The sequence below is a fragment of the Glycine max genome, chromosome 14 (genome assembly GCF_000004515.6).
Source record: "Glycine max cultivar Williams 82 chromosome 14, Glycine_max_v4.0, whole genome shotgun sequence".
NCBI lineage: Eukaryota > Viridiplantae > Streptophyta > Magnoliopsida > Fabales > Fabaceae > Glycine > Glycine max.
The window spans coordinates 1776038-1794584 of NC_038250.2; the positions used below are offsets into that span (position 1 = coordinate 1776038).

An 18547-nucleotide genomic window follows, 5' to 3' on the forward strand; every position below is an offset into this window, starting at 1 on the left:
AATTTTATAAACTAATATGTTATAAATCTATTAAAATTGAAATTACAAAATTTGTCATAAAAATATTTTTAAAAAATCTTAAAAATTATTACATTCATCCAACTTGTAAAATCCAAAAGATTTATTACACCAAACTAATATTCTAAAATCATATTTTAATACATCTCCAGTTTTTATGCTGTATTTTCTCATTTTATTTTTGTTATCCAGTGATTTTGTTTAAATTAAACTGAAATAAATATATTTGTATGGTCTAGTATCATGTTTTTTAAACAATTTTTCTTTAGGTATTCAGCAAATTAATTAACTTAACAAATATTATTTATTTATCTTTAAATGAACATTAAAAACAAAAAAAAAACATTGATTTAAGATTTTAAAGGAATAAAACACATCGAAAACTAAAAATATATTTATTATATTATCGTATATAAAAATATATTTTAAGTGTTAAGAAAATGATGAAAGCGTGGTTTCGTTTTATCTTGAAACGAAGCGGAAAAAGTGAGGCAACGACATATTTGGTGATGTCATGAAGATGGGTGATGATAGAAAGAAAGATTGAAGCGGAAGTACATTGTTGTCTCAGCCAGGTAGTTACTGTTGCTGTTATTATGGAACTCAAACAACAACTTCTTCTTCTGATTCTAACGCTTCTTTTTGCTACTGCTACGCCTCAATACGTTCGACCTCTTCCTCGTAAAACCTTAACCATCCCATGGGATTCAATTTCCAAGGCCCACTCCTCTTACCCTCAACAGGTCAACCAACCTCTTTTTCATTCCTCATGTTCATATTCATAAATAAATAGTACTATATCATCACCCTCTTTGGGTTATTTATTTCCTACTTGATCAACTTACAGTACCTGATTTCTTTCGTATTTGATTGGATTATGTTGTTCAGTTGGGAGGATTCCTTTTTTTTTTATAGGGTTATATTTTCAAAATTATTCTCTATTTCAAGTTATCGAGTTTAATTTCCATGGAGGATAAAAAAAAATCATATTGTTAATCAATCAGAAATCATCTTTGATATAATTTTTAAGACAGTGACTATGGTAGCATATCTCCGGGGTTCAAGATATAGCCCTGCAAGGTTTCTTTGGTTATGAAATTCAAAGTTGATCCAATAATTTTCTGTCACTCTTGTATTGGTGTTCGTGAACTGGGTTCTAGTCACAAATCTTCAAAAGACATTTTTTATTCGTTATGGTTGGTGATTTCTTATAGTATATATCTGTACACAGACAATGATTATTATTTATCAGCTTATATAATATGTAACTCGAACAGTTTGTTTCGCTTTCTATGAATTATTTGCCAATTCTAGGACAAATATTCTGTGAACTGTCAACCGTGCTTCCTCTATTAAGCAATCATATCAGCCTCTTTAGTCTTTATGCATGTTCTTTTATGGTGACTATTAAATTTCAGTTTCTTTGATGCCAAATGTTTGTTCCAGGTACACATTTCTTTGGCAGGAGACAAGCACATGAGAGTTACATGGATAACCGATGATAAACATTCACCTTCATATGTAGAATACGGAACATTGCCTGGGAGATATGACTCAATAGCTGAAGGAGAGTGCACCTCTTATAACTATCTGTTATACAGCTCAGGAAAGATACACCATGCTGTAATTGGCCCTTTGGAAGACAATACCGTGTACTTCTACCGATGTGGTGGAAAAGGTCCCGAGTTCGAGCTCAAAACTCCTCCAGCTCAATTTCCAATTACTTTTGCTGTGGCTGGGGATCTGGGTCAAACTGGTTGGACTAAATCAACACTGGCACATATAGACCAATGTAAATATGATGTCTACCTGCTACCAGGAGACCTTTCATATGCTGATTGTATGCAGCATCTGTGGGACAATTTTGGGAAACTTGTGGAGCCGCTTGCAAGTACAAGGCCGTGGATGGTGACAGAGGGAAACCATGAAGAGGAGAACATACTATTGTTGACGGATGAGTTTGTGTCCTATAATTCCAGATGGAAAATGCCATATGAGGAAAGTGGATCAACTTCAAATCTCTATTATTCATTTGAAGTTGCAGGTGTTCACGTTATCATGCTTGGCTCCTATGCAGATTATGATGTGTACTCTGAACAATACAGATGGCTAAAGGTTAGTTGATTTCACCTATTGATCAAGAGTTACTATAAATTGGATAAGTGTAATGCAATCCATGACCATGGAAAACTACACAATCATGCTTGTTATTATTATTTTTATTCGTCTTTTTTACACTACTCTATCATTTTAAAAAGAAAAGTACTTTGGAGTTTGGACCACTTTTTTTTTCACTCTTTAATTTTTACTCATCCCTCATCTACAGGAAGATCTGTCAAAGGTGGATAGGAAAAGGACACCTTGGCTGCTTGTGTTATTTCATGTGCCATGGTATAATAGTAACAAGGCTCATCAAGGTGCAGGGGATGATATGATGGCTGCTATGGAGCCATTGCTTTATGCTGCTAGTGTTGATTTAGTTATCGCTGGTCATGTTCATGCTTATGAACGTTCAGTATGTCTTTATGGTTTACCATTTTATTTTCTCTGTAAGCACCATTTAGTGGAAACTGGGTTTTAATACTCTATCTCATTGTCAGAAACGTGTGTATAATGGAAGATTGGATCCCTGTGGTGCTGTCCATATAACTATTGGTGATGGAGGAAACAGAGAAGGCTTAGCTCATAAGTAAGTTTCACAGCCAGAAACATCCCACATAAATCTGTTTTCTGAATCCTTTGTTATGTGAAAAAAAGCTATATTGAGGTTTATCATCATGTATGCGGCCTGAAATTTGTTTTTCCGTCATTGTTGCTGCATGTATCCTTACATAATTGTTTGTTGACAGGTATATAAACCCACAGCCAAAGTGGTCAGAATTCCGTGAAGCCAGTTTTGGTCATGGTGAGCTGAAGATTGTAAACTCCACTCATACCTTCTGGAGTTGGCATAGGAATGATGATGATGAACCAGTAAAAGCTGATGATATCTGGATAACCTCTTTGGCCAGCTCAGGATGCGTTGATCAGAAGACACATGAACTCAGAAGTACACTTTTGACGCCCTAAAACTCAGAACTACGTGGATTAGCAAAAGTTATGTAAATATTGATGATTAGACAAGTCCTTAGTTTAGTTTGTATCACTACTAGCAGCAGAGTGAGTAAACTGAGGTATTTCAGTACATAGCTGCTGGTTGTGCTGGTGCATGTATTTAAATATTCTAAGGGCATGGACTAGTCAGTAAATGGAGTATAAGGCTAGTTGTCACTCTGCAATTGATGGTGTTGCTTGTTTTTTCTGAACTTATAAGATTGGTTTCTGATTTCTATATAGGAAAACTAAAACTTTGCTTACTTAATAACCAGCAATAAACATGTATGTTTTATATTCTTGACTGACATTGAGATTTTAGATTATGATTCTAGAGCCATGCAATGACTAAAGCAATGAAGATTACTGGGATGCACGAAAGTCATGCCTTAAATCTGAAATCATTGTTCGCTGATACCAGGGAAATGGGATATGATAGAATGTAAATCAGCAATCTAAGAATAGAACGGTAAAAACAGCAGAGTTGATAATTAAGCATTAAGTGGAAACTACTGGGTTGGCCTATTCCGTCTGGAAGTACTGAAACGGATTTATCCAATATACATCAACACATGAAATCTGCTGAATAGAATCTAATTACATTTATGCCATCACAATGATTTTATAAAGTGTGAATACTAACTGAGTTCTAAACAGATATCGGTATCTGGTGAATTTAGGCGGATAACATCTTTCCCCTTCCTCCTCTCATTTAGGTTTTGTTTCTCCATGTTGTTTTGTTAACAATTAACTCTATTTCACATCATCATCATTAAGTGGTTGGAAAATGGGTAACTTTGGCACTGTCAGTTTCTGCTGAGGTATCTGTGATCATTAATGGTCCAGCTTGGTGCTTGCAGTGTCTCTTGGCTTGAAGTTGAAACCAGCAAGCATGAACAGCCATGATTCTGTCCAAAAGTTCTCGGGGAACATGCTCTCCCCTACTTTCTTGAGGAGAGACTCTAGCAATATGCAATGTGCATAATGTCTTCATTCAGTGTAAACATGTAGCAGTAGTAACACTACAAACTGCAAAATTGTCTTGATTCTAAAGACATCATTCAGTGCATTGTCCAATCTTAAAAATAGAATTGTGCTAAAACATCGATACAAATTCCCACCCTCTTAGCATAGTTCAATTTCAATCAGTAACTGATTGCTTTATCTGAGACTGCTCCTGTCCTTGTTCAGCAGATGTGGCACAGCAATAATCTGTAAAGTTTCAATAAACTCATTGGAGTGGAGTTCTCCATGCATAACATTATACAGATAATCCACTGGGATTCCCATGTTGTGTTTTGCATACAGGGAAATGATATGGAGGCAAAAAAAACTCTTACAAGTTTCATGGTTCATAATTTATTGTAAATAGATTCTATTTTGGGTTGAAGCAACTTCTTCGAGTTGTTCAATCAAAAGAAGAAAGGACCTCAACAGGAAAAGTGTTTGCTCAGTCTCTCCTCTTTACAGCGCCTCTGATCTCCAACCATGGACTCAAAAGTATCCAAGAGACCTTCCAAACCCTCATGATTCAACTCCCCAACTGCCTTCAAGGCAAATACAATGCTCTCAATGGTGGACAAATAACCAGCTTTAGGCTGATGTCTCACATCACTATATAAGCTTGTCTTGTTCACTTCCAACTTCACGTGTGGCAAAATGTTCAACCAAGGATTTTCACTATAAATTCTTTTTGCCTTAGCCCATGTTCCATCCAGAACAATCAAGTTCTTCACCTCAAAACCTATAGCATCCAGGTCACTAACATCAACAGCCATTTCAGAGGGAAATAGTAGTACCGATCCAGGACGAACCTCAAGCTCAAATTCTTCACATTCTTCCAATTCTTCATCCCTATTCAGTTGCTTCCTTTGAAACTTCTTCACCAAAAACCCTTTTGAGAGTGCTTCACAAGCTTCCGGGTACGCCAAAATATTGTCAAAGCTTAACTCGGGGGATTGACATTGTGCTTGAGTCATCCAAATATGAGACAAAGAGCTAATGGCACCATATTTGCCAATGGTAACAGTAACAGCTAGTTCTCCACTCTCTTCATGTACACCTCTAGCTAAATCACACTTTGGACTAATTGCATTTTTCTCAACTTCATCGTCCATCACTGCACCATCACTGATACTCACTTGTTTCACAACTTCTGCATTAGAAGCAGAATCCAGAACATCTCCAACATCATTTCTCAAACCACATTTTCCAGCACTATCAGTATCAATCAAGTTAGAATCTTTCTCAGAAAGCAATTTCTGGGTGTCTCCAATTTCCCAACACTGACGAGAAAACAACGCAGTTGGCTCGTTTCCAGCATGACCCGAATGGTAATTCGGATCCAACAACCGAATCAGGAACCGGGCTTCGAAATTAACATCAGAAACAGTTGCAACGGTGAGATTCTTGAGGCCCAATATAGCGATTCTGGTAGAATTGAGGGGATGCTTACGCTCTAGCGAGTGCTGTAGAATGGTTACATGCACAGAATTTTGGAGACCCGGTGTGAGGATTCGAGAGCAGAGACACGTTCGGCTGGGTTTGGAACAAGAAGGGCAAATGGGTCTTTTAGATTGGCCCTGTTGCATTGTCAACATCGAAATCTCCAGGGCTCTCCGCTGAAGGAGCTTGTGGCTGTGCGAAGGGTTGAACCTGAACCAGGTGATGCTCTGGATTCGGGTACCAAGAAAAACTACCATTATTAGCTTGGGCTGCTACACAAAACCCTAAAACGGTTTGAATAAGGATTTTTTTACTTATGAAAATTAAAGGATAAACTATATTTTTAATTCCAAAACTTTTTTCAACTCTTTTTAATTCCTATTTTTTTCCAACTCTTATTATTTTGATCTTTTAACGTTTCGGGAATGGGTCTTGGATTTTCGTTCCCAAACTTTTTTTTGCTCTAATATTTTGATCATTTCTTTGTTTCTAAACGGGTTTGATATGATGTAATATTTCTTTTATTATTTTTTTGATTAAAAATTGCAAATAATTTGTTAAAGTGTATCGATCAATTTTATGACAATGATTCATCTTTGTAAAAAATCCAGCTAATCATCTTTAGTTTATTTTTTCCTCCCAATCAAATATTAGTGATAATTTTATGTTCTGTTAATCACATATTATTTATCAACAAGGCTCAAATTCGATACCACTTACATCAATAACTTAATAACTTGTATAAAAGATTTTAAATATATTCAACCTTTAAAAAAAATACTTATATAACTAGTGTTGTGTTCAAAACTATAAATGCATGAGATGTCATCTTGAGTTATGATTGTTATATTTTTTTATATTAATTATATTTACAATTGATGGAAAAAAAAAATTAATAATGTTGTAAATATAAAAAAATATGATGACCAAAATGAGAAAAAAATATTTATTACTTAAAAAAAAATAAGCACAAAGTGTCACTTAGGATAACACCTTATCTTAGGTGATAACCCATAACATATAAATAATTTTAAAACTACTCTATTTAGTTTTTTTTTAAAACCTACTTTTCTAAAAGAGTTTTCTTGAGTAAATTTACATGTGAGTATCTTAAAAATAATATGGGATTTTGTGATCACTATAAATTATTTTATATATTTGATGATATTCAAATTGAGTTTTTTAAGGATCTTCGATTAGATACGTCCTTGGACCAAATAGGTGTCATTGTAACTTATTAAGATTTAATAAAAAAACTTTTTTTATAAAATGAATTTTCTTAAAAAAATCTAAAACAAAAGTTTAAAAAAATGAGACTGTAGATTCTGGGAATGATTCTTAAGGAGCAGGTGGAGGGTTTGGTGGGTGTTAATATTTGACTTGTGCATTCCACACGCTGCTTCCGATTGAAGGCATCTAAGGAGAGAAAAATGCACGATTTCTGCTTCACGATCCCCTACGGATTGATGTTAGTGGGTGGTGGACTGTTCGCCTACATAAGCAAAGGGAGCATCGCTTCTCTCGCCGGAGGCGCCGGCTCCGGTTTGCTTCTCATCGTCGCCGGCTATCTCAGTCTCAATGCTTTCGGCAAACGAAAAAACTCTTACCTCGCTCTCTTTCTCGAGACCGGTATCCTATAATTTCTTTCCTTTCCTTTCATTATTATTATTATTTCGCGTGTGATTGTTGACCTGGCTCTCGATGACTCTGGATCTGAAACGTGTTCTATGCTAGAATTCTTTATTTGATGGAAAGATGTGGATATTTATTGGATTCATTTCGGATTGCATGAAATTCTGGATTTGGATTCTCTCTCTTTGGAGGTCATGGTGATATTTGGATTAGTAATTCTATGTTCTCCTAAAATAATGCAGCTCAAGTATCGACTTATGAAAACGTTAAGATGCATATGTTGTTTTAACTTGTGGGAGAAGTCTGATCTATTTTATTTTACCCTCTGGATTTGTGTTTTGTGTTTGTTGAAATGTTTATCTAAACTCTGCCTAAATGCTCTTTGGGTTTCAAAGATATTGAATGATGGTGCTTTTTCATTTACTACTTTCTATTAAAAGGAAGGGGATTTTTTAGGTTAGGTTAGGTTAAGAGGGTGTCTACCTGATGGAGGGAAAGTGATACATAGATCTGAAAGAGGGTGTCTGTACACTATATTAGTTAAACATAGTCTGTGCACTATATTGAATGCCAAGGAAGCATCAATGAATGTATGTAACCTGATCAAGATATATTGGGTGCATGGTTTTCAAATTTTCATTGCTTATTTATCAGACTTGGATCTTGCCCCATACACTTTTGTCATTAGTATAGTTGATGCAGTGGAACATGGTTTGTCCTATAAGGCTATAACTAGAGTTTTTTGCTTTAGCTTCGAATATAAGCCCATGTTTTAGAATATAATGATAAATATAAAAGATCAAAGGAGGAGGACGTGTTTGTAACAAATATTATTCAATCGAAAGTAAAATTTTATGACAGAAATTTTTTGATTTAAAATGCTTATGAATATAACAGGTTTATTACCATTAAGTTAATGACTTGCATTGCTCCTACATAGTAATAAAAAGTATGCACAGAAACTCTAGCAGGGGTAGAGATGTATCACATTGCATCATCATATGTCAAAACTCAATGAGTATCACATTGCACAGAAATTTTTTAAGTCATAAGTTATACTAAATTACTACCAATATATATAGGATCAATGAGTATCTCTGTGTTTATACTGGGAATGTATGTCTGTTACTCTGTATTCATCTGATAAGCTATGATGTCAAAGGTCTAGCTTAGTTGGTTGAGCAAAGGGGCGTGAGTTGTTGTAAACCTCCTGACATTGTCTTCAATTCTTATGAATAAAAAAAAAATCTGATAAGCTATGATCACTGAATTAATTATGGTTCATATTAGCCGGAGTAATTTTCTATGCTTTTTTCTAATTTGTATACTGTGAAACAGTTTGTGCAGCCATACTAACTTGGGTCATGGGGCAGCGATATTTGGAAACATCCAAGATTATGCCTGCTGGTCTTGTTGCTGGAATCAGGTAATCAAAGGATTGATTAGAAGTACCCAAACTCATTGTAAACATAGTTTTACTCAGAGCTGTAAGAACTAAATTTAAACTTTTAAGTTTTAATTGTTGGATAAGTTGTTAGTTTGTAGGTTATAAATCCATGAACTTGTCTTTCTTAAAAATAAATGCATCCATGAAAGTTCTTTAAACTCTTTTTAAATGATCAAGGCTTCACCATTCCCTTTTATTTTGAGAATAAAAGAAATATTTTTATGTGCTATTATCCTGAACTTGTTTTCTGCTAGTTCTAAAATTTGTTTTTAACTTCCCATTGCTGATTTGAAGATCTATATATATTATATTCTGAATTTGAAGTCAGGAATCAAGCACTGTCAGCCATTACTTAGTCTATGTTTTGTGAGTTAGTCCAATTGCTCCACATCAGTCACCTGTAGTTTGTATATGGAGTTAAGATATTTGTTTGTCTTTTTTTTGCAGTGCTCTCATGACTCTGTTTTATCTCTACAAATTAGCAACTGGTGGCAACCATCTCCCCACCAAGGCTGAGTGATGATATAATGATATATCATATATTTGCTTACTATAATACAGATATGTTGGTTGATCTGCATGCCTTAGATGGTTAAGATACATCATTGTACTTTAGTGATTTCAAAGTATGGAACAAAAGATAGTTGTTGTCGTTGTTGTTGTGGTTGTCTTTATACACGTAGGAGACTTGGGCCAGTCCTTCATCACTCTCTAAGCAGCTCTTTTTATTTTCTACTTTCCTTTTTCTCTTAGCTTAGCACACCATATCACTGAGGTTGCTTAAATGCAAAACTGGCTCTTATTTGTTGCATACTTGACAAACTCGATGGAAATTCCAATTGAAATTTATCACGCCTTGTTATTTGACTGGTCAACAAATTTACATTTCTTGGTGTGAGTCTACTTTAATTATGGAATAAATTACATTGTCAACAACTAGATTAGGTTCTAACGCGTGCCTCCCAGGAATTATATTTTTACTTGACTTATTGCATTAGCTAATACTTGTTGTGCTTATCTAACCATGGAATTAAACTTGTGATAAAAAATTCTTTAAAATATAATTTGTAAAATCATTTTTAAAAGTTGTGTTTTGAAAAAAAGAAGGGAGATAAAGTTTATTTGGTGAGGCTGTTTTAAAACAGTTTTTAAAGTTAGACAAGAAAATAAGCATTAAATAAAAAAAGTTGTTAAGTTTTATTGATAAAAAACAAATAGTCAAACATTTATTTATTTTCAAAATTAGAAACTGTTTTAAAAGGATTATCAAATAAGTCCTTTAAGTTTAAAAAAAATAAAAAGAAAGAAAATAGTGTCTCTCCCCACTTTCTTCCTTCCGAATTAGCCAATTTCCTCTCATTTTCTTCCTCTTTCCATGTTTTTCATTCTTGCTTTGATTTTGATTCTTTCTAAACTTCCCTTTTAAAATTCTAGAAAATCTTTTGAGATCCATACATTTTGTTCCCAACCCACACAACTTTGAGAAGTTTTTGTTTTTTTTTTTTTTTGAGTTAAGGATAGCATCCTAAGTAAAATAAGCTAGTTAGTTATTGCTCAAAAGAAAATATATACTACATTAGCTCTTTGCAAGAACATAGTTAATGCAAGGATGGCCCCTCAACTGAAGTGAAACTTGTTTGGAAGATAAAGGTTTTATAATCTACTGTCTTAATCATTTTGCACGTGTATCCTAATTTGCTTATTCCCACGTTTGATAGAATTTATAAACTATTTCATTTGAAATGAAAATTTTCAGCTCGAAGTTAAAACTGCTCCGACCAAGGTGTAAGTAAGAGTATATTCAATCGTATTTTAGAAAAATACATATTGAAACATGTTTTACCAGTGCCGCAACCAACCATGTAAGAATAAAATGCATTTGGGTGGGTTCTTTGTTCTCTTTTTCGGGGGGTGGTGGGGGATAAAACGATTTTTGCAAAAAAAAAATTAATAATTCAACAGTTGATATTTTGGTTAATCATTTGAGTGATTCATTGTTTTTACTTTTTAGGGGAAAAAATTGCATTGAAGCCATATGTTCGAACTAGATGTCTTGTCTACTTATTTTTACTCCAATACATCAGTGGCTCCATAGGAAAGTTTACTATCAATTTTTAAGGGTCTAAGAAATTAAGTACACTCTTAATTTGTTTGTTTTTGCGCTGTACACGAGAAAAAAAAAATTGCATTGGCAAACAAGACTCTTTGTTTGCAAAAACTACTTGATTAAACAAATAGTCTTAGCTGTGTCACGATCGTAGAAGCTCGAGAAATCTAGGAAAGTTCTGGACTTGATGCCCTTCTACTAAAATTAAACATTAGCAAATACCCTCGAGTGTATCCCATGTAACGCCAAAAATATTTAAGAGGGTGCAAAACGGTGCACATGAATGGACATGCAGGATTAATTCTCTTGCACCCACCATAAAATAAAACAAATAAAAAATTAGAAAAGTTACCTATGTTTAATGCTCCGAGTTACATGGTTATACCGGATTTGAAAAGTGATATATCTGTATTGCTGCGTTAATCTATCCGCAAATGTCTATGTTCTTTAAATGGTAAAAGCAGGTAACACTTACATTAGAGAGCTGAATTGGAGTAAACATAGAAATTGCTACTTTCACAACTCAGTACAGTTTTGAAGTTCTCAATTCAAAGTTGTCAAACCCATTTTAGAGAGAGAGAGAGAATGCAGATGTAAGACTTACAAAATATTTTACACGGCACTTATTAAAGTTAATTTTGCATGATGTACATATATTCAAGTCCCTTATATTTACACTGTTGAATCTGGCTACATAGATAATCCAAATTACATGAATGTCTAATATAAGTTCAAGTTTGTAATAATAAATATATACACGATATCGAATTGTTTGAATTTCTTTTTAAATTAAATGGATACAAACAATAATTCATTTGGCATCTCCTAAGCAATCCAAAGCTAGAAGACCAAAAAATCTGGTCACACACTCACACGCAATCAGCCCTCCGATTGGAGGAAAAAATTGAAGACTGCTAGCAATTCTGGGCTCTGGAGTACTTTGGAGGAAGAGATGGACACTTTTCATTCATATGAGGGTATGGTTGCATGGTGTTGTATCCAGGTAATTCCATTCTATACTTGCCTTTAATTTGACAATAAGGAAGCTTCACCGTGTCTCCATCATTGCACCATTTTGGCAAGCGACTAGAATTGTTCTCAAAAAAATTGAGAATGTAAGCATCTTTTATCTGCACTTATTGCACAAAAATAAGTCTATATGCGCCTGGTCAAGAAACTACTATAAAGTGTTTTTGACTTCTAGAAACACTAAAATAATATATATGATGAACTGATATCAATCCTGCTCAACAACCTGATTTCACTTTGTAAAGGATTTTGTTAGAAATCTATACAACCATGATAAGAAATTATATATGCTCAATCATTTGTATAAATTGTGTAGAATGAAATTCAAAAGTTACTATAATATTGCAAGCAATTCAAAAGACCAAACTTCCCAGCAAACTCACCGTAAACTCTGTCACTTGAACGGAACTAGAAATTGGATCAAACAGCCCTGCCTCCTTGTACATCTCAAGTATAAAAGCAATGCACGAAGTCGACTTCCCATCACTGTAGGTCCAATAATCCTGTTCAGGAATCGTTAGTAGTTCATCAAAAGATGATCCACGCTTTTCAACTTCTACTAAAACTTCTGGAAGATCAAGTCCCTGTAGAAACACATAAGAGCCACATGGTTCACTTTTTTTCACTAATGTGGAATTCTATATTATCAAAAGGCAGTTATAAAAGAAAGGGATGCCCAGTCTTTGCAATTGCTGATTGCTTACTAATCTATGCAGTAGATCACATCACAAGCATCTTATGACTTATGCTAGACAATTGAAGACATTGATTCAGTTTACTAGCATAAGCAAAAATGTTTAGTATCACATATATGTGTGTGTGTGTAGACATTCATTCACCAACTTGTGGGAGAGTGTTGTAGTCTCACATTGACGACATTGTTATATATTTGTAACATGTGAATTATTTGCGCAGCTGTGTGTATTATTTAAATTCCTAGTTTCCACATTTAGGAGATTTCAGTATTAATTATAATACATTTTCTGATCAAGAAATAAAATTATTTCTCCTTTTTCAAGTGTGGGTGTGTGTATTGGAGCAAGAAACAAGATTGCAGCATACTTTAGTTCCAAGTCGTTTGTTCAAGGCTTCATTCCACATATTTGCTGCATATTCAGGTTGAAGTTGACTCCAAATTGTCATAACGCAAGCAACCTGCAGAGCAACAAAGTAAATGCTCATTCATAAAACATTAAGCTATGTAGCATGTGGCTAAAACATAAAAAAAAAGACAGAAAGGGCAGAAGATAGAGAAAACAAACTATCAAAAATTGATACCACATTCATCACTTTTATTTTTTATGTGAAAGAACATTTTCTTCAATAGCAATGGTCTATCTGGGTGGCAGACAGATAACTCTACATAAACCAGCTTATGGTACGGTAATTCAAAGAACTTAAGTAGAAAGCTCATTGAGTTCTTGCAAGATCAAAGCCATGGTTTATTTAATTCTCTGTTTGAAATATTTCATACAATTGTCAGGAAATTGTAGGCAAAAAATGCTCAAGCATGGCATAATAGTGCAAAAACTCAAGATAGTTGAATCTAATGTAACAAATGAATTGAAATTTAAGCAGAACAACTGATTAAATTAATACCACATTAGCATCCAAGGGGGGTGGATAGTTTCCATTTAAAGTGTCTATCCAACTGAAGATCATGTTATGGTAACCATATGGTTTTCCTGCCATGCTCAGTGCATACTCCCATGCAGCAGTCTCATTAAACCTGGCACGCAAATCAGGGTGCAATGGAAGCAGCGCAATATGGGGATTGGAATCATCTTTATTCAGTTCAAAGTCCCACCACTCTTCCCATGGTATCACAGCTATTATATCTTCTCCCTGCAAACAAAAGGTGAGGCAGGAAATAAAATGCTAGCAACTTAACTCCAAATGCCGCTACAGAGTTGACAAACCACTATGGACTATACTTTTACCATCATTGCTCAAACAATCAAACAACCGTGATGAATTATTTGTCATAAAAGAAAATCTATATATATTAACTTGGTAATCACCATGCACTAATTTTCGATCACAATTTCAAACTGAAACTGGAGTATAATCTTGCTATTCTGATGACAACATGGTTAACTTCAGGAACTTAAAACAATTCTTCATAAATTATATCAAAACCTAAACATCGCATAGGATTCTAGAAATGTTAGTTTTTTTAAGGGAAGAAAATATAAATATTAATGAAATTATCAAGAAATGACTATGAAACATGGTAGTTAAATTGAGATTCAAATCGTAAACAGGAAGGCCTATTTTCCAGATGGCAAATTGAACTGTATGATTAATAATAAAACATAACACATACAACTAAAAAAGACATAAAAGCACAAATTCATTAAACAAAATATAAATATAGGAGCATTTTAACATAAGGAAACATATCAAAAGCTAAAACATACTCTTAGAATCTTTAGGATGTGAATTCAGGCCTAACTTAACCTCAAAAGTTAACTCAATGGGTGAGGATTATCCCTCACTTATATACTGTAACTCTTTAGCCGATGTGAGACTTGGGTTTTTTTCAATACACCCTCTCACGCCCAACAAGGTGACCCTTTGAATTAATATTGGATATGCTCTGATACCATCTTAGGATCTTTAGAATGCGAGTTTAGGCCTAATTCAACCTCAAAAACTAGCTCAAGAGGTAAAGGTTACCCCTCACTTATATACTCTAACTTGACTTTATCTTTAGCTGATGTAAGACTTGTCAAAATGGCTTACAAAGTGACATAAGCTTCAAAGAAAAAAAAAATCACCAATTCTTAACAGCCATAAGGACAAAAAACCAGTAGCTGCTCAAACTCAGCAGTATGACCACCCTAAATAAGAGTGGACCACCAAGCTTGCATGTAGGGTAGATTGGGAAAGGTAAAGAAGAGCAAAAGACAAGAAGAATGAGTAGAAAACATGAAAAGGAGACAATGGGCTGCCCTGCGATTGATTAGAGGGAAAGAATTGGCCAATTCCCTCTCTTTTCACTAATTTTTCAGGGAAAGAAAAACAATTTTAGGGTTCTTCAAAGTTCAAAACCGGGTCCTGCATAACCCGAACCACTTTGGTGTGCGGCCGCTTGCATCAAAATCAAATGATTCATGCGCAATCTACAATTCCTATGTGATTCCTGCTATTCATGGGGCGATTCAAGCACAAAATGTTTCACTCAAGGGTTTGAGTCACCAACTGCTCGAATCGAATCGTATGCCTTTGTATCGTGAATCGTATGATACTGACAATGGTGCTATGAAATATAATAAATCTTGCACAGAACCGATAGATATAATGCAACTTAAATATTTTACCTTTTCATTTTCATGTCCTGACTCTCCAACCCAAAGCTTCCCACTGGAGTCCCTTAGGCAAACAGCAGTGTGGCCAGCATAAGCTCCACTAACCCACTTCTCTAGAGTCTCAAAAGCACCCCACCGACCTCGAATTTTCGAAACGGCAAGGAAATCTCCAGAATGAATGTCATCAACACTGACATTTGTAACAAATGGCTGAGGGCGCACTTCAAAAGAAGCTCCCATATGTTTTTCCAAAAATTTAATGTTGGAGTTCTCCCCCCATCCAGTATTTGTAAATAGAGGGAAGACCTCCCAAAGTGCTTCAAGGGTCCCCAACATCCCAGCTTGCAAGAGGAAAATTGATAACCCATGGTTTTTTACCTGATTGCAAAGAGGGTAAGGATCTCCAAAACAAAAATGTGTGTTTCAAGTTTCAACAAACTCTACTCAGTGACAGTGTACAGAAGAAAGATGGTCACTTACATACTCATACTCAGCTTTCCCTTCCCACTCTTTGATCTCAAGCGTATGCTCCCGGGCCAGGAAATAATAATCCCATGTCACACGATAAGGGCTGGCAAAAATATAAAGATCCATGCACGTCCAACTGTGAGCATTGCTAACCTAGATCAGCACATAGATAATAATCAATCAGTTTCCGTTGAATCCCAAATCCATACATACATAGAGAGAGAGTGAGGGATAAAAAAAATACAATTATAGAACTGCATAGACTAATAGGAAAATACTAAACATACACCCAACTTTTCCTCCATCTCACTTCTATGATCTATCCCATTTCTCTTTTCATTTTCCATAACATCATCTGCCACATCTATCAGTTACTCCCTCTTTATTTATTTTTTCTCTTTATCTCTCTCTTATTTCTACCCATTTGGGGAGTAAGAGTTTCATTATTCTAATGACATGCAAAATACTGAGCGACATTAAATCCACTTAACTTAGTCTCCTCTAATAATGTAATACGCTTTCAAATGACAACACGTCCAACCAAAATCCACCAAATTACAACTCAATCACATAACATAATCTATGCATTCCAATATTAAAAACACACTCTTTAAGTCTTAATGACACCTACTCCCTAAGCAATTTTTTTTTTAAAGAAAAAAAAAACTACGAAGTATCTCATGAATATGACCAATTTTTGTTAACCACTCAGTATGAAGATTTCATGAAACGAGTTGATGTAGTCCTTCACCGATTAGTATTAAATAAAAGTTCATTAGAACAAGAATGACTTATCATAAAATTTGAAAAAAAAATTCAACAAAAAGAAGTGACCTAGATTTCCATTCCAACACTTGAGAAGGAAGCGACCTTGATGTGAAGGGTTCCACCGCCATATTGAGTGCCACTCTTGTTGTGAAACACCATCCAGGCTTTGTTCTCGTAGAAGCAGGCGCCTTTCCACTTGAGATTGTCGACCGGCGAAAAGGCGGCGCCGACGAAGACGGGGAGGAGATCCACCGCGCTGTGGAGGCGATTGAGGATGGGCCACGACAGCTGTCTCGGCAGCAGAGGAAGCACGTCTCGCGGGTGAAACGGCGATTTCAGGGCCCAAACTTGAGAGGCCGTTACGCACACTGATACCAGGAGGAGCAGCAGAAGCCACGCTATCTTCATCTTCGCCATGGCACGAGCACGATGGAAGAAAGGAGAAGAAACTCTTTTCAATGTTTTTCGAGAGTCAACTATGCATACTTTGCTCCTCCCTCTATTTTGTTTGGCATACAAGTTATTGGAATTTTTTCGTGTTTATCTTAATTAAAATTAGTGACGGATCTAATTAGTTAATTGAATAAGAATGATGAATTGTTATAATCTTCTTATAAAATAAAATAAAAATATTATTAGTAATAATAAATTTTTACATCATAATTCAATCATATATCATTAGGGACCTTAATCAATTTTAACTAAGGAGAAATTGTTTTTTAATTAAAAATAAGTTCAAGTTCTCTATAAACAACTATGTTAAGTTAAATAATAGAAATGATAATTTTATCGCCTATATATGAAAGTGTATATCTATTAAATTTAAGTTGTAATATTTTAAAAAAATTATGTCATTCCATTCATAATAAGAAAATAAATACATTTGAGTATATGATTAAAGATATAAACACGGGCGTATAATTTATATGCTCTTATTAACGAGTGAGTGACTTATTGTCTCTTACAAAATTCACCAAAAAATTATTTAGATAAAAAAAAAAAAAAGTAAAGAAATCTGAGAATATTGTTAATCCAAGAGCATTGTTGTATACAAAACTATCAACTATTGCTTTACAATCAATCTCAAAAGATATATTTTGAGCTCCCATATCATAAAGTCATATCAAAGCTTGTAAGAGAAGCCATGCTTTTGCTCCATGAGGGTTGGGAATTCCATGAAGCCAAGTAGAATTCACCTTGATAAAATGGCATGTTTATCTCAAAGATAAATAATAACCCCATAATAGTTATATATGCTCCTTGAAGATGGCATCATTTACGTATACGTTGCATATATTTGAAACGACCAGTTGTTGGTGCTTCCCATGATAGATTAATTCAAAGGAGGCTGAGGTTGCATGTTGATGTCCTTTGTGATTCTTCACGCATGCTTCCATTCAGAAAAGTGTTGCAATGCCATAAAAACTCATATTTGTGGCTGAAGCTCAATATTATTCCATGTTTTCTCATTTCACCTTTTTCAAATGCACCATAAAATAACAAGTAGATGGCTTTTAACATCCAAGGAGATTGAATATTAACTCATATGTTCCTTCAATGCTGTCACTTTGTTTTCAATAACTCTTCATAATCCAACTGACTCCCATACACCTGAAAAGAAAATGGATCAGTCATTCAATATTATAAGTTGTAATATTAATATTTAATTAAAATATATTAATAATAGAAAAGTTCTTATACTACTATTTACATATAAATTAACGTGTATAATAAATTTATTGAATTTTATAATTATTATGAAAGTCATATTTTTAATATTTTTAATTAATTAATAATATAGAAAATTTCGGTTCAATTTTTGTATTGGGAATATAAAAAGGTTTACAGTGTTAATTAGTTAGAAATATAATAAGTATATTTTAAAGTAATTATTGTTAAAATCAACAAATTTATATTACATAGATTAAAAAAAATTATATTATATAATAATTTATGATTGATTAATTATATAAATATTCTTTAAACAGCTTAGTGTATATTTACTCAATTTTGTATACTATTAAAATAAAACTCATAAAATTATGTAAACATGCGAAGATATAAAAGTTTTGATGTTGAATATCACGTCTTGCAGTTGCAGACGTATGAAAAAATAAGTTATATTAAAAATAAAAAGACAGATTTTTTGTGGAGATGAGAAAAACGACTGTGATATATAATTAATCATAGGTGAGGTGGTGATTGGTGAATGAAAGGTGTCCATTTGTT

General features: G+C 34.1%; 4 protein-coding genes across 6 annotated transcripts; 2 read left to right on the forward strand and 2 right to left on the reverse strand.

The window, feature by feature from the left end:
• Positions 1 to 458: 458 nt before the first annotated feature.
• Positions 459 to 3418, forward strand: LOC100787977 (purple acid phosphatase 18-like). Of its 3 annotated transcripts, XM_014766484.3 has the most exons (6): positions 459 to 593; positions 738 to 761; positions 1465 to 2133; positions 2345 to 2533; positions 2619 to 2707; positions 2868 to 3349. In XM_014766484.3, the coding sequence occupies exons 1-6, from the start codon at positions 546 to 548 to the stop codon at positions 3085 to 3087; spliced, it is 1239 nt and encodes a 412-aa protein (XP_014621970.1). In that variant the 5' UTR covers positions 459 to 545; the 3' UTR covers positions 3088 to 3349. The 3 variants fall into 3 exon arrangements, with proteins under 3 accessions (XP_014621970.1, XP_040864705.1, NP_001239671.1); XM_041008771.1 differs by lacking the exon at positions 738 to 761 and having other exon boundaries at positions 481 to 593; NM_001252742.2 differs by having other exon boundaries at positions 507 to 761; positions 2868 to 3418.
• Positions 3419 to 4325: 907 nt separating this feature from the next.
• Positions 4326 to 6151, reverse strand: LOC100797499 (uncharacterized). The gene has a single exon (XM_003545083.4). It carries the CDS (start codon positions 5811 to 5813, stop codon positions 4542 to 4544), a length of 1272 nt encoding a protein of 423 aa, XP_003545131.1. The 5' UTR covers positions 5814 to 6151; the 3' UTR covers positions 4326 to 4541.
• Positions 6152 to 6845: 694 nt separating this feature from the next.
• LOC100306195 (protein FATTY ACID EXPORT 6-like) lies at positions 6846 to 9520 on the forward strand. Its single transcript, NM_001248314.2, has 3 exons — positions 6846 to 7185; positions 8527 to 8614; positions 9083 to 9520. The coding sequence occupies exons 1-3, from the start codon at positions 6987 to 6989 to the stop codon at positions 9153 to 9155; spliced, it is 360 nt and encodes a 119-aa protein (NP_001235243.2). The 5' UTR covers positions 6846 to 6986; the 3' UTR covers positions 9156 to 9520.
• Positions 9521 to 11396: 1876 nt separating this feature from the next.
• LOC100796964 (uncharacterized) lies at positions 11397 to 16828 on the reverse strand. Its single transcript, XM_003544930.5, has 7 exons — positions 16421 to 16828; positions 15563 to 15703; positions 15095 to 15460; positions 13371 to 13616; positions 12834 to 12926; positions 12155 to 12355; positions 11397 to 11872 (listed from the first exon to the last, which is right to left on the reverse strand). The coding sequence occupies exons 1-7, from the start codon at positions 16733 to 16735 to the stop codon at positions 11657 to 11659; spliced, it is 1578 nt and encodes a 525-aa protein (XP_003544978.1). The 5' UTR covers positions 16736 to 16828; the 3' UTR covers positions 11397 to 11656.
• Positions 16829 to 18547: the final 1719 nt, after the last annotated feature.

What these genes read in the sequence shown, in the direction of transcription:
- LOC100787977 (NM_001252742.2), top strand. Translation starts at nt 546, where the DNA reads ATGATAGAAAGAAAGATTGAAGCGGAAGTACATTGTTGTCTCAGCCAG. An exon ending in ACTCCTCTTACCCTCAACAG is followed by an intron (nt 762 to 1,464) that starts GTCAACCAACCT and finishes TGTTTGTTCCAG; the next exon opens with GTACACATTTCTTTGGCAGG. An exon ending in AACAATACAGATGGCTAAAG is followed by an intron (nt 2,134 to 2,344) that starts GTTAGTTGATTT and finishes CCTCATCTACAG; the next exon opens with GAAGATCTGTCAAAGGTGGA.
- LOC100797499 (XM_003545083.4), bottom strand. Translation starts at nt 5,813, where the DNA reads ATGGTAGTTTTTCTTGGTACCCGAATCCAGAGCATCACCTGGTTCAGG.
- LOC100306195 (NM_001248314.2), top strand. Translation starts at nt 6,987, where the DNA reads ATGCACGATTTCTGCTTCACGATCCCCTACGGATTGATGTTAGTGGGT. An exon ending in CGCTCTCTTTCTCGAGACCG is followed by an intron (nt 7,186 to 8,526) that starts GTATCCTATAAT and finishes ACTGTGAAACAG; the next exon opens with TTTGTGCAGCCATACTAACT. An exon ending in GGTCTTGTTGCTGGAATCAG is followed by an intron (nt 8,615 to 9,082) that starts GTAATCAAAGGA and finishes TTTTTTTTGCAG; the next exon opens with TGCTCTCATGACTCTGTTTT.
- LOC100796964 (XM_003544930.5), bottom strand. Translation starts at nt 16,735, where the DNA reads ATGGCGAAGATGAAGATAGCGTGGCTTCTGCTGCTCCTCCTGGTATCA. An exon ending in GTGGAACCCTTCACATCAAG is followed by an intron (nt 15,704 to 16,420) that starts GTCGCTTCCTTC and finishes GTGCTGATCTAG; the next exon opens with GTTAGCAATGCTCACAGTTG. An exon ending in TTCAAGTGACAGAGTTTACG is followed by an intron (nt 11,873 to 12,154) that starts GTGAGTTTGCTG and finishes CAATAAGTGCAG; the next exon opens with ATAAAAGATGCTTACATTCT.